Source organism: Durio zibethinus, chromosome 14 (assembly GCF_047325235.1).
Source record: "Durio zibethinus cultivar Kanyao isolate XHJ-2024 chromosome 14, ASM4732523v1, whole genome shotgun sequence".
In the NCBI taxonomy this organism is placed as follows: Eukaryota; Viridiplantae; Streptophyta; class Magnoliopsida; order Malvales; family Malvaceae; genus Durio; species Durio zibethinus.
This window is the reverse complement of record NC_143175.1, coordinates 22,852,190-22,865,505: the sequence shown is the minus strand read 5'-3', so window position 1 is coordinate 22,865,505 and position 13,316 is coordinate 22,852,190. Positions and strand designations below refer to the sequence as shown.

The window sequence follows — 13,316 nt, the reverse complement described above, 5'->3', positions numbered from 1 at the left end:
AAAGAAAGTTATTCGATCTTTAAGATTACGATAAATTATCAATTCATAAAAAAATTTATGAATCTTTTGAAATTTTTTAAACTTACAAATATTAATAATTGTGATAATTCGAACATGAATATTTTATATTTTTAAATCTTAATTACTTGCACCAATTCTTATTGGCAAAAGACACAAATTGTAATTATCAAAAAAATACAAAAAAAAAAATCCTTCAAATTAATAACTTTTGCATGCTTTTCACCTATGATGTGAAAAATGCTACAAATACTTACAATTTCAAATTAAATATAGATATGTTATAAGGACGAATTGCCATGGAGGGAAATTAGAGAGAATTAAAGGAAATGAAGCCTAAAGCCCTAAGCAAGAAAAAAAATTATATTATTCTCCTAGTTATTTGATATATGGGAGTAAAAAAAAAAAGAAAATGAAATAAAATAAAATAAAATAATTAAGACTACAAATTATAAATAAAAGACCCACTTTTGATTGAAGTCTTTTTCTTCCATCCCTCATTTTCCTTTACACAAAATTTTATTTCCTTTCCTTTGTCTCCACTGTCCTTTGCCCAAATTAACCTAGTTTTTTTATGCAAGGTTAGTGCAAAGTCTGTTCCCATTTATTAAACATAATTAAATAAGCAGCCCATTCATAAGCATGCCATGATTAGTATTAATCATTAGGAAAAATATTTGTAAGTTAATTAAGGACATGTTACAAGTTTGGTTGACTGATTCGAAGTTTTTTTTTTGCCACATATAATTTAGTGGATTATCTTGATTCCTTCTTAAAATGAATCTCTGCTATCAATGGACTATAACCCCCACATTATAAGGGATTATAAATGATTAGGTTAATTATAATGAATGGGCCCATCACCATCCATTAATTCTGGATCATTAGTTAGCTATAAATAAGAAAAATAGATAAGTAGATTTTTCTAGTCAGAAATAAATATTATGATTAAAGCCTCATTTTTGTCAAATAAAACATTGAAAATTTTTTAAAAAAATTACGATCACGATAATAAATTTTTAAATTTCTTACCTTTTAAATATAATTGTAATTTAAAAGATTCATACGTTTATTTTGTATAAAAATAATTAACGTTAAAATAATAATTAAACTCTAAATAACTTAACATTAAATGAAGGAAAGAATGTAATAAATTTGTGTATGGAAAATAAAAGATATAGTATTAGAAAAATTAATGAAAAATATCATTTTCGAATTTCAAATTATTCAACTACTTACGAATGCTATAAATAATATAAATAAAAACTATAATAATTTATTTTAAATGAATAATTGGGCAACCAAATATTAATATTTCTATTTTTTTTGGTTTTTTTTTTCTTACTGCAAAATTGCTTCTCATCCAATGATTCCAACAAATTCGAACTAATTTTCCAATTCACTAATTGAGACGAAGACAAAAACATCACATGCAAAGTGCAAAAATGAAGGGCGTGGGGTACACGCGTTGAAACAATAAGGCAACAACCAAAAAAGGAAAATGAGAAACTTCAATCTTTGAAGAGGACGTTTCAAGGCCAGCCTACTAGCCGCGAATGCAACGCACCACCCGCAAAATCCTGGACTTTTAAAACTAAAATAAAAAATCAAACATGGGCCATGATTGGGACCCACCATCTTTCATCAAACGGCTGAGATTGTCCTTTACCTTAATGCAAACAAAAGAAGCGGGACCCAGCCGCAGGATGTTCGGTCTCTCCGAACAGACAAATCCTCTACTACGCACGTTGCGTGACAGCTGTAACGATGGCACCAACGTGAGACCAATCATGTTGCTCGGTCTTGCCACGTCATCATTAAGGTGGTGTGGGCCATACCTGGCTGTGACCTAGGTGTCCGTGACCCACCAGTTACAGTTGGAATTACAAGGTTTTTTTTTTTTTTTTTTTTTGAGTGTTTGGGAACTTCCACGTTCTCCAACAGTGCACTTGGTTTTACTTTTCTGTTCAATCATTGGGTTGGTTGTGAAATGACGTTTTGACCCTTAATCCATTTTAAGCGAAGAATTTTGTTTGGACTGATTAAAATGCCCTTGCTTGACCCCCTAATTAAGGACAAATTTAGGTGTTAAAAAGGCTATCAAGAGCCACTTAATTAATTAAAATGGGATTGTCCAAATTCTAGGTCTAGTTGGTGAGTTAGGTGAGCAGGATCAAATCTTGTTTAACTCGCTACCATAATTTTCCAAATTGATTTGAGTTTCATTACTTATTTTGCACTTTCTATTTGAAGATTTTCTACATTTCAATGTTTGGCCATGGAGAAAAAAAAAAAAACAAATAAACATTATTAAGTTTATACTCATTTTGTGAAGTGAAAATAAAATGTTAAATTCAATACCTTACCTTTGAAGACTGAAATTATTCCCATTTTATTTTTTCACATTTAATGAATAACGACTTAATATATTAAATAAAAAATTAATAAATATTTTATTAATGTATTTAATAAATTTTCTTAAATAAATTTAAGATTAAATTATAAATTCATTTTTTTTTACATGATGGATGGGATTTTTATTTTTTATTTTTTCCAAAATTGGGGATTGACCATTTTATTGATTGTACCATCCCACATGCCATTAGACATGTTACTTGAACTCCCCAGAACCCCACAACCAATCTCTCCCAATAAAACTTGACATGTCCTTTTCTAATTGAATGCAGCCAATTCTGATTTGAAACCCTGAAACCAGAAATTTCAATTCTTATTCATGAATCTCTTCTTTGAAAACTTACTAGTGGAAAAAACAAACAAAAAAGTTTAAATTAATTTGTGGAAAGTGGATACCCCAATTGTGTTTCATAATTCTAATGCAACAACAAATTGTAATAATCTCTTAAAAAATAAGAAGAAATGGAATAATGAATGAATTATAATTCAAAATGATCTAATTAAAGAAAAGAATGTTTTAATAATTTATTCAATAGTTATTTATTTATCGGTGCACTATAATTGTAGATATAATTGATTTTTGTTTTAATTATTTAAGGACAAGCTTTTAATGTTTGTTAGTGCTGCCTATATTTGCTTATATTTATTTTTTACATAATTTTTTTTTAATTTGTGATTTTTAAATACCAACTTGAATGGTATACTAATTGATTTAAGGCACGTATATTCATTAATAACACTGTAAAATTTTTTATTAATAAAAAAATTTATATGAAAGGAGGGTTGTTCTAATAAATGCTCGGAGCATGCTGCAAGTCTCAAAACTTACATTGAACTTCCTGCAAATGGTCTTTGATTTCATTCCATTCCCTCCATTTATGATTCATAGTTGGAAAAAGGGAGTTAAAAGCTTGAACTTGGAACAAAAAACTACCCGTTGGATTAGTGGCAATGCAGTCATTTGGCTTTACAATTCATCAATCTTTCCCTTCTATCCACTTCATTGAAAAGCTCGTCCTACTTTAAACACACACTCTCTCTCTCCAAAAACACTCCAAAAGCCACCTCCTTTGCAGGAAGCAGACTGTCACTGAGCCTCTCAATCGAAAGCCCAGTTTGGATCTTTACATCTTTAGTTTCGGATTTTGTCACTTCTTTGTTAGACTTTCAAGTTTTTTATTTTTTTTATCAAATTCAGTGCTTTCTCATTTGCTTTTCAAGCTTTGCATTTTTAGTTCTCTCGAGTCCAAACTGTTGTGAGCAAGGTAATTGCTTTACAAAATTTGTAAGCTTTGCTTTCACTTTTTTTGAGCTTATGGGATTTCTTTCTGGTTATGTTCATAAAGCTTTGATTTCTGTGTTTTCCTTTTCTTGGCCAAATGGGTTTTTTTTTTTTTTTTAAGTTGAATCCTTGTTGTTCAATTGCTTTTTCTCTCTGGAGCGATTCTCATTTCATGTTTTGATTAAAGGTTAACCAGATTTTGCAGTTTTGAGGAGGAGATGTGAGAAGGGATAATATATGCCATTTAGATTCATTACAATGATCACTCATTGTAATGAATCCTTTAGTCTTATAATCTAATTTAGCAATGTCATTGATTTTGGCTAAAGCCCTTTAATTTTTTTTCCATTTTAAGTTGATGCTAATGGTTTTCACCGGTAATTTTGCAGGAAATTTGAGTCATTTGCTGTAGAATGGAGTCTGAGAACGGGGTAACAGTGGAAGACGAGAGAATTGTCGGTGAAAGGACAGACGTGGAAGAATCTGCAACAGAAGCAAAGAAAGAGGAACAGAATGTTGGTATTGATGATGAAGGGGCTTCAAATTTGAAGGAAGCCTCCAAGCAGGGAACAAAATCTGAAGGCATGGCAAATAAAGCTGCTGCAACTGTCTCCAAAAGTAAAATCTCAAAACCCGTAAAGGTACCATGTACCATGCATTCAAGCTGTTCTATTGCCATTGAATTTTTTTACTTACATAATTTCTTGCAGCTCAAATATTCCATTTTTTAATGTGTATTTGTCTATTTCTATGTGTAGGAACCTGGTAACTTGACTGGTGGTAATTCAAAGAACAGTAAGGTGACAAAGGATAAATCTAATCTGAGAAGTGCAGTTCCAGTTTCTCGTAATCAAAGGCCTGTGCTGTCCCCGAGCCTTTCATTTCCAGCAAGAAGAGTCCATGGAGATGGTCTCATGAAGAGCATTGATGGATATCCGGAGAAACCTGATGTCAAACATGCCAAAGAAAAAAGCACAAAAGTTCAGGTTCCTTCTTCCAATGCATCAGTTCCTTCATTGTCCCGCTTGAATTATCCCAACAGGCGTGGATCGATCAATCTGGACTCAAAGCCGGCAAATACAAATGGTGGTGGGGTTACTGCCAGGCGGACTACTTTAGCATCTTTGCCTAGCGATAGGCAAGCTGTGGTAAGGTTTTGTTATATCATATTTTTCCTTTCTTTCTTCTTTGTGTACCTATCTTTCTTTTATCGTTGTCTTTGCTTATCAGACTGCAAAATCTGGTCCTGGGAATGTGGCTGCCAAGTCCCCTTCATCCTCGGAGTAAGTCTTAGTCACCATTATCATCAGGCATACGCGCACGGTTTAACCTCTTCTTCTTTGGTTGTGTGATGACTGTAATGCATTTATATTTATCTTAAATTCGCTCTTAAATTCGCTCAAAACTTGTATGCAGAATAGATCTCTTTACTCCTTCATCCAACATCCCAACTCCATTGCGAAGCAAGAAAGAAAGAGGGTGGGGTGGGGGTAATACCAGAGGGGAAACAATTGAAAAGATACAACTTATTAGTTTAATTCTGCTGGTTTAATTATTCTGTGAACATTCCTTGTGTGATTGCAGATCAACTGATTCAAAGCCAATAACGGCTGCACTGCTGAAAGAGGATGATGATGCCCATTCCACTACTTCGTATCTTCATTACTTTTAACTTCATTTGCTATTTAATTCCATTTGTTAATTACTCTCTTTTAACTGACATGTCTAATGATTTTTGGTCTTAATTATTAGCAGTGCCACATCTCGTAGCACTAGAAGAGGTAGTGGGTCGGCATTCACCTTCAGGTTGGAGGAGCGCGCTGAAAAGAGAAAGGAGGTTGGAAATGAACATCAATCCATTATTCTGTTGGCAGCCTTAATTACATTTAGGTATATAAGTAATTGTTTCATGAACTTTTTCACCAGTTTTTTTCGAAGCTAGAAGAGAAGATCCATGCTAAGGAATTTGAAAGAAATAACTTGCAGGCAAAATCAAAGGTCTTCGCAATGACTTTTCTCTGTAACTATTACTTGAATGGACATCTTTTTTTTTTCTCTGTCAAGTAATTATGTTTTTCAACTTTTCTTCTTCAATTCATTCTATCTTGGCGTTTCATTAATTTTATAGTTTGTTGTATCATGCAGGAGAACCAGGAGGCAGAAATCAAGCAATTAAGGAAGAGCTTGACTTTTAAAGCTACACCAATGCCAAGTTTCTATAAGGAACCTCCTCCAAAAGTTGAACTAAAGAAGGTAATTGATGGTTTTTTTTATTACTTTTTCGTGCTGGCATATTTTCTTTTGTCAGAAAATTTTAATTTCTGCATCATAGCCATATATCATAGATGCTCTTTGAAACAACATCATCCTTAGAATATTTTGGATGTGCCTATTATTGTATCATAGTGTTTAATCATTCTTATGTAGTGTGATGCTGGTAATCGTGATATTCTGTACCTTTTATTTTTGTACGGTTGATATTCCATAACTTGAACATTGAATTGTTTTACTATTACAGCATGAAAGATTGGGATCTACAACCTTCTCAATTATCATTCATTTATTTTCTATTGAAGATTGAGAAAAAAGCTGGTGTCAAGATAAATGTAGCTGCAGGTGAATATAATAATATGTCAAAACCTTGCAGGGTGTTTAGCGTGCACTTTTAAAGGCTTTATCTTCAATTAAAGTTAATGCTCTGCATTAGTAGGTAGCTATGCTAGATTAAGAAAACTTTAAATCAGATTAAAATTTTGTCCTTCTACTTTATCCTTGAAACATTGTAAATATGATGCATTTTCTCACTAAACTTGACGGCCTTATCTCTTGATGGAGCACTTTAACTCACACAATGTAGTCATGTAATTAGGAAAGTTATCATCTTTTTTTGCTGTAAAGAGGATTAGAAATGAATTTCCTCTGTAGTCCAGCTTATCGTTACTATTACATTTTTTAACTTTCTAAAAGATGATCAGATACATTTGCATGAGGCGATGTTGACAAGGTTATCTGCCTAACTGAGCAGTCTTTCCGTTAATATGTGAAGTGTTACCTTCACATGCATATGGGCAAATGTACATATAGTTGAACTCTTAGAAATGGATCAAATTTATTGTTCTTGGAGCATTTTATGTTTCTCTCCTACTTTATCGGGCTATCTTCCATTCATCTATATTGCAATCATTTAATATAAATGCTTAAGTGTCATAGATACCAACTACGCGGGCTGTATCCCCAAAGCTCGGAAGGCACAAGAGCAGTGTTGCTGCAACAAACAACCCTTCAGAAGGTGATGGTTCCAGTTTTAGTCCATCTTTAAACCAAGAACGGAATGATTCAACCAAAAGAACTCAAACCGATAGTAATGAAGATAATGTTGCTTCCAAGAAGGCTGTAAAGAAATCCCAACCTAAGCTTCAATCTAAGGAGATCACCAAAGCTGAAGAAAAGCCCGGAAAGTCAAAACCAAAAACAAGGAAGGTGGAGAACCCTGTGGAGGATGCTTGTGTTGGGAAACCTGGAGAAAACCAGAACCATCCTGCCAACCTTCCCCAATGTGCGGATGCTGTAACTGTAGCAGACGAAGCAAATCCTAGTCAAAATGGTGGACCAGTTCCAAGTTTGGCCAATCCCGAGATTATGCCCTGTCAAGTCACAGTTGGAGGTTGAAGATCGTGATTCACAGGCCTTATGTTAATAGGTTCATTTTTTTTTTTTTTAATTCAAGTTTCATGCTGTTGTGAATAGTATTTGTAAGTTGATCTTGACATTCTTTTTGGAGGGTTCCTATACACATTATAAGTTACATATGCATCAACAGGTTATTGCAATCATGTTTCCTTTATTAAACTCTATTGAAAGTGTTTGGTAGGATTCTCTTTCTTTCGAACAATTAGGCAAAATATGTTTGTCCGCGACATAAACATTGCTCTATCTTTGCTGGTAAGCGCTGTATGACAGATGACATGACATACAAATATATAATATCCTTCAATTATTATTTTCATTTAGCCATTGGTGCTTGATCACATAGCTTAGGACTTAGGAGGACTTATTTCCAGTTTTAATATTAGCATTAGAAGGCTTATGATATTCAGGCTAATTCAGGATCTTCCATATTTTTCCCTTCCAGGACTACTCGTGCACAAATAGTAGACTGAGATAAAGATAAATTTTGCAGCTTTCATGGAAATTCCGGCTCTTCTAAAAAATTACCAGGCCAATAAATGGTGAAACTTTTTTTTTTTCACTTGTAAAGCAAGCAAAAGTTGGCTTTCATTGGAACCTTTAGCTAAATAAGATAGTAGTAGCAATTGTCTAAGAAAATGTGCAAATCAAAGAGACTGCTTTCTGGGGAATCAATTACTCAAAGTAGTTTATTTTTAGGTGCCTTCCAACTACAACTTTGATGTCAATCTATCCCTTGCTGCTATCTTTATCCTACTATAAACCATTATAAAATAATGTATAAAAGCTCCTGCAATTCCTTAAGAAGCTCAAGTAGGGGGAAGGTGGACTCTCAATAATCATATTTTTTTTCAACCTTTTGACTGTAATAAACTCTAAATCTATTTTCCAGCTGTCATTAAAGGTAGCAACCCAAATTATTATCCTTTGATTAGTTGCAATCTGAATTATTAGCTTTCCTTTTTTTACTTCTCCTTTCTTTTGCTTCCAATGGGTTTCTTGTCCTCTAGGTATTCGCTGACATAGCAGCTCCTTTTGCCGCGAACTCAAGCTTTTGTGTGTTGGAAAGCAAAAGGAAGGAGACGTCAAGATTCATCATGGACATTAGTTTCATACCATGTTTAAGTAACATTAACTTTGGGATAAACAGTTTCCCTATAGACCTTACTTGTAACCAATTATGACATTTTTTTGTACATACGATTTTATTTAAATATAAGCTTAATTTCATTGATTTATACAGTTGTAATTTCTTTTTTTATTTTTAAATTGTAATTTACTTTATACCAAAATAAAAATAAAAATAAAAATATTAAATGTTAACCATTGGAACGCTCCTAAGGTAACTAATTAATAATACATGCTTGCTAGCTTTAGTTCTTTTGTAAAAGGAAGAATATAATAGTGGACTTGAATAGTAAGTAATTTTTCTTTTTTAAGGCAACATTGTAAAGCAATGAATTTTTAATTTTTCATCGTAGAATTCAAATTCTAATAATTTCAAGTGTAAATTTTTTTTTTTTAAAGCATAGTGAATGTTTTTAAACAATCCCTATCCCTACCGATCTATACGTGACAACAATTCTTTCAATTTATAAAAATGTTGACTTGAAAATTCGATCTCAACGAACTTGAGATATAACCATTGTGTCAATTACCTTCATAATAACTTAGTTTTAATTAAGAATAATTCAAAATAGAAACGACATTACTAATTTGCAGTATTTGCTAACTTTATCTACTATTATATGTAATGTAGCCCTTATTGTTATGAAGTTAGAATATAATTATTATGTTCTCAAAGAAACAGTTCAACAGTTTAAAGAGCTTAAGATTTTATTAATCTTAAAATAGACAGGTTTATGTTATGAAAAAATTATTTCGTGCTATGTCACTCAATATCACATGTATAAAAAAATATATAATATTGTTCATATGAGATTGATTATTCTACCATTTGCGCCACTTGAAAAAAAATATTTTTTTATGTTGGAACCAACAGTGCAGTTAGCCTTGATTAGCATTGAACAATTGTCTCAGCAAACTCCCAATCAGTCTAGCCAGGTAACAGTGTGAGCTGGGGCCGCCAACCCAAAGTCTACAGGCAGTATCCAGCAGAAATATTTCTGCAGCAGACTACACCCCATGTTTCATTGCTCTTGGACTTTTCCTTAGTTGTAACAGTAAAAAACCCACCTACCACTAGTATTGTCAAAGACAATGACTAAAGCCTAATTCATAGCCAACCAAAAATTTCACATTAAAATTTCCCTACCCTGAATGCGAAAAAGAGCTTGCCTAATGAGCTAGAAATCTTATCTCAAAGATCACTTGAAAATTGCCAAATGTGCATAGGATTCCCTTGAAGAAACATTAATCAAAGTTTTGATTATTATGTACCATTTCATTGATGACGACGACGGGAACACCAACCAATGATAAAGACCAGCGACCTGCTGTTGGTATTATTATTGTTGTTATTGTTAACCATACAACCACCACCAGGCATAGCAGAGTAATTAATAAGAACGGGAGAAAATTGCACAAGCAATTAATGCACAAACAATCCAAAAAATAATAATAATAACAAATGAATACTTGATACGATGAAAAGATAGGTTTTTCCAAGGTTGTTCATGCATTATGCATATATAAGAGGCAGTGATTCATACACAAAAATAAAATAATAAAAAAATGGTATGTAACTACAGTATTCATGACAAAATAACACCATACTTTCTATTCTGTTGGGATTTTTTTGAAGATATCAAGCATCATCATCAGGCCTCCCTTCCAGTGTATTATGACACAAAATTTAACCCTACAAATGCAAACGACAAGCATCTTTACCCAGCGAAAGTATTGTTCACCTTTGTTTCGGTTGTTTCATGTGGTTTCCTTCCTTTTTTTTTTTCCTTTCTTGATACTAAAATTTTTTATAGATTCATTGACATAATCGAAATCGTGAATCCTGTCCAAGAGTGCCAAGCATCCAACATCCTACTTCCAACAACTTTCCTGCATAATCAAATATGAAATACAAAATTTAAGTCAACTCATGATTAATCGTCTATATCACATGCATAATTCACATTCATTAAAACGAACGATCTTGACAACACCCAGAAGTGGGTTAAATTGAATAATTCAACAGTAAACTTTGTACCAACCACAAAAACCCTATATAAAATTAAATAATAAGTAGAGTACAATTACACAACAAACCTTGTCAGCTGATTGCAAAAGCTTTCCAAACGATAAGAGAAATATTTAATAACAAAGGCATGGGAATTAATTATATGTAAGCTATTGTTGGCAATAAAGTTGTGGTGGGGTTAGACAAATGTGGCAAACAGCTGGGCAGGCCTGGATTATTTAATACTTATGTTTAGGCCTTTTTGGTCACATGGACTTGTCGGTGGCAAGGGCAATGAACTTGAGAAATAATTCATCTAACCACATTTTTACTTGTACCAAATGAATATTATATTGTAGCTTCAAGTAAGTACTACAAAACTTAAGATTATCCGGACTTTTTAGTTTGTCACCAAGAATTCCACACCATTTATAAGTTCCCACTTGCCAAGTTGCCAACCAAAATTCCGTGTCCTGGCAATCCCTTACTCAAAAGTAAAATCCAAGTATTTATGGTTAAAACTTTCTGCATTTTACTACATACAACCCATTTACTCCTCTCTCTATGAAGAATTGAGTGGCATTTCCAGACAAAGAACAATGCCAATTCCCCCATATCGACCTATACATCAGTTATCACTCGCCACCAATTTAGTTTATAATCACATCACCTAATCATTCCTTAATACGGCACAATGTTATTGGCTCATTACTGTAATGCTAAGCAAAGGTAGCTCCCAGCTTTCCTTTCCATACGCTACATAGACATAAACAGATATTCGTATTCCATGATTCCCATCTGTCCCACCACCAAACCCATCAGGCATCAATCATCAAAAGAACGACATCCAAGTTCCAACTTAATACTCACTCCCTGAACCTGAAGCAATTCCACACCACTAATCCAATCCCCACTTTCAAGTTCCCTAACTTCCCATTCTTTTCATTCTCTTCTAAACCTAATTAATTTGTAATCTAAATTCCAATATCTAAAAATAAAGCAACCACAAGCTCAAAGTTGCACAATCGATGAATTTTCCTAACAATATTAATTAACTGGTTAACCTCATCAATTAACCGGAAAAGCAGCTAAAGAGTTATGGACAAAACTCAAAGAAAATGAACATACCTCTCCTGGGCTTGGAGGCGACCTTAACAGTAGCCGGTTTCTTAACAGTCTCAGTCTCTTCTTCCGGGAACAAAACCCCATCAATTCCCTGAACCGAAATCCTCCCATCCGTATAAATATCCGGATCAAACAAATAAGCTGAACCCTCACCATGTCCAAATTTCACTGAGCCATCAGCCTCCTGAGCCACTACCTTATGCGGCAAACGAAGCGTATCATATCTCACTTTCCCGAACCTCCTAACCGCGTTGTACATACTCTCCTCGGTCTGATACTCAGGGATAATATGGTAATAAATAATCTGTTCAGGCGCCCCCGGCTCGCTTAACTGATCTGTAGTAAGCTTCGCCATGGCTTCATCATTCGGAGCCAAGACTGTTATAACATATCCTTCGGAAACTAGTCTCCCCATTTCCGTTGCCAAAGAAGTCAAGTTTACTAGAATATCAGCCATTTCGTTATACCCGCCGTAATGTAATAAAGTTTGGATAAAATCCTTGACCTGGCTTTCACCATCAAAATGATGATGAGGTCCGCCAGGTCCCGGAGCCGGTGCCGGTGCCAGAGAAGGACCTGGAGCCATTGCGTCGTAGATTGGGAGTATCGGTGGTGCTCCAACTGGGACTGGCGCTGGCTTCTTCAACCTGTGGGTGCGAGGATCCACTTCCGGCGCACCCTCAGGTAATACGGCGGAGATTGATCGTAGATTACGTCTCTTGTTGAAGTCTTCTATGACGGAACGGGGAATGAGGAGCTGCTGGATCCCATGAATCACTCCATCGGGTCGGATCACGTCGTCGGGTCGAATCAACTCGGCTGAGTCCACAGTTTTCTTGCCCGTGGATTGGGAAGTCAAGTGTAGATGGTCGTTCCACAGGGTGTTGTGTTTGACAGGTCCGGTTTTGGGATCCGGCCATTGGTGGAATCCGACCCGTTTGGGGATAATGTGGAACATTATAAGGGTTTGGAGGGACTTAAGGTTTCCAGGCTCAAGCAAGAACCGTTTGAATTCCGGGTCGAGTTGATGCTCCAAGGCTTCATTACGAGGGGCAAAAATGGTAATATTGTGTTTGCCAACCGCTTCTTCAAGAGTTTGGAGGAGTAAAGCCTTCTCAACGAGTTCAGCTAACTCAGTGTAATGCGAGTCAAGGAGAGCAACAAGGACAGAGTTTGAGTTAATCTGACCGGAAGTTGATGAAGCAAAGGATTTCCCATATGGGTTTTGAGGCAATGCAGCAATGGCAAACGAAACAAAGGAGAACAAGAAGAAAAGGAAGGTCTTGGAGGAAGAGACACCGTATATAGAAGAATCCATCGTGCTCAAAAATGACTGAAAAAGAAACAGTCTTGACAAAAACCCAATATGAGATTTTTGAAGATGGGGGGAATTTGGGTTTGTAGTTTTGAGGGAGAGGAAGTGAAGCGAAGGAGAAGACGAGTTTGATGATTAATGCTTGGGGAAGAGTCGGAAAAGTGGGTCAGGCCGAATGGCCAAGCCTCGTAAAATAATGCGGAAGGGCATGGGGTAGAAATACGTAGTGTTATTACTAATGCAACAATAAAGAAGAAGAAAAAAGAAAGGTTTGGGTTTCGGCTTTGGCTTTGGCTTTGGCTTTGGGGGGATTTGTTTGTTTGTGATTGAGAGGCGGT

General features: G+C 34.8%; 2 protein-coding genes across 3 annotated transcripts; one reads left to right on the top strand and one right to left on the bottom strand.

Annotated features, from left to right (window-relative positions):
• The first annotated feature begins 3,234 nt into the window (after nucleotides 1-3,234).
• LOC111294253 (protein WVD2-like 4) lies at nucleotides 3,235-7,545 on the top strand. 2 transcript variants are annotated; one of them, XM_022887500.2, is made up of 9 exons: nucleotides 3,235-3,547; nucleotides 4,105-4,356; nucleotides 4,474-4,863; nucleotides 4,946-4,998; nucleotides 5,300-5,368; nucleotides 5,471-5,552; nucleotides 5,642-5,713; nucleotides 5,861-5,968; nucleotides 6,926-7,545. In XM_022887500.2, exons 2-9 carry the CDS (start codon nucleotides 4,129-4,131, stop codon nucleotides 7,382-7,384), a joined length of 1,461 nt encoding a protein of 486 aa, XP_022743235.2. In that variant the 5' UTR covers nucleotides 3,235-3,547; nucleotides 4,105-4,128; the 3' UTR covers nucleotides 7,385-7,545. The 2 variants fall into 2 exon arrangements, with proteins under 2 accessions (XP_022743235.2, XP_022743234.2); XM_022887499.2 differs by having other exon boundaries at nucleotides 3,288-3,698.
• A 2,432-nt stretch (nucleotides 7,546-9,977) lies between these two features.
• Nucleotides 9,978-13,316, bottom strand: LOC111295494 (fasciclin-like arabinogalactan protein 17). Its single transcript, XM_022888996.2, has 2 exons — nucleotides 11,667-13,316; nucleotides 9,978-10,420 (listed from the first exon to the last, which is right to left on the bottom strand). Exons 1-2 carry the CDS (start codon nucleotides 12,979-12,981, stop codon nucleotides 10,347-10,349), a joined length of 1,389 nt encoding a protein of 462 aa, XP_022744731.1. The 5' UTR covers nucleotides 12,982-13,316; the 3' UTR covers nucleotides 9,978-10,346.

What these genes read in the sequence shown, in the direction of transcription:
- LOC111294253 (XM_022887500.2), top strand. Translation starts at nt 4,129, where the DNA reads ATGGAGTCTGAGAACGGGGTAACAGTGGAAGACGAGAGAATTGTCGGT. An exon ending in AAGTCCCCTTCATCCTCGGA is followed by an intron (nt 4,999 to 5,299) that starts GTAAGTCTTAGT and finishes GTGTGATTGCAG; the next exon opens with ATCAACTGATTCAAAGCCAA. An exon ending in ACTTGCAGGCAAAATCAAAG is followed by an intron (nt 5,714 to 5,860) that starts GTCTTCGCAATG and finishes TGTATCATGCAG; the next exon opens with GAGAACCAGGAGGCAGAAAT.
- LOC111295494 (XM_022888996.2), bottom strand. Translation starts at nt 12,981, where the DNA reads ATGGATTCTTCTATATACGGTGTCTCTTCCTCCAAGACCTTCCTTTTC. An exon ending in CGCCTCCAAGCCCAGGAGAG is followed by an intron (nt 10,421 to 11,666) that starts GTATGTTCATTT and finishes TTGATTATGCAG; the next exon opens with GAAAGTTGTTGGAAGTAGGA.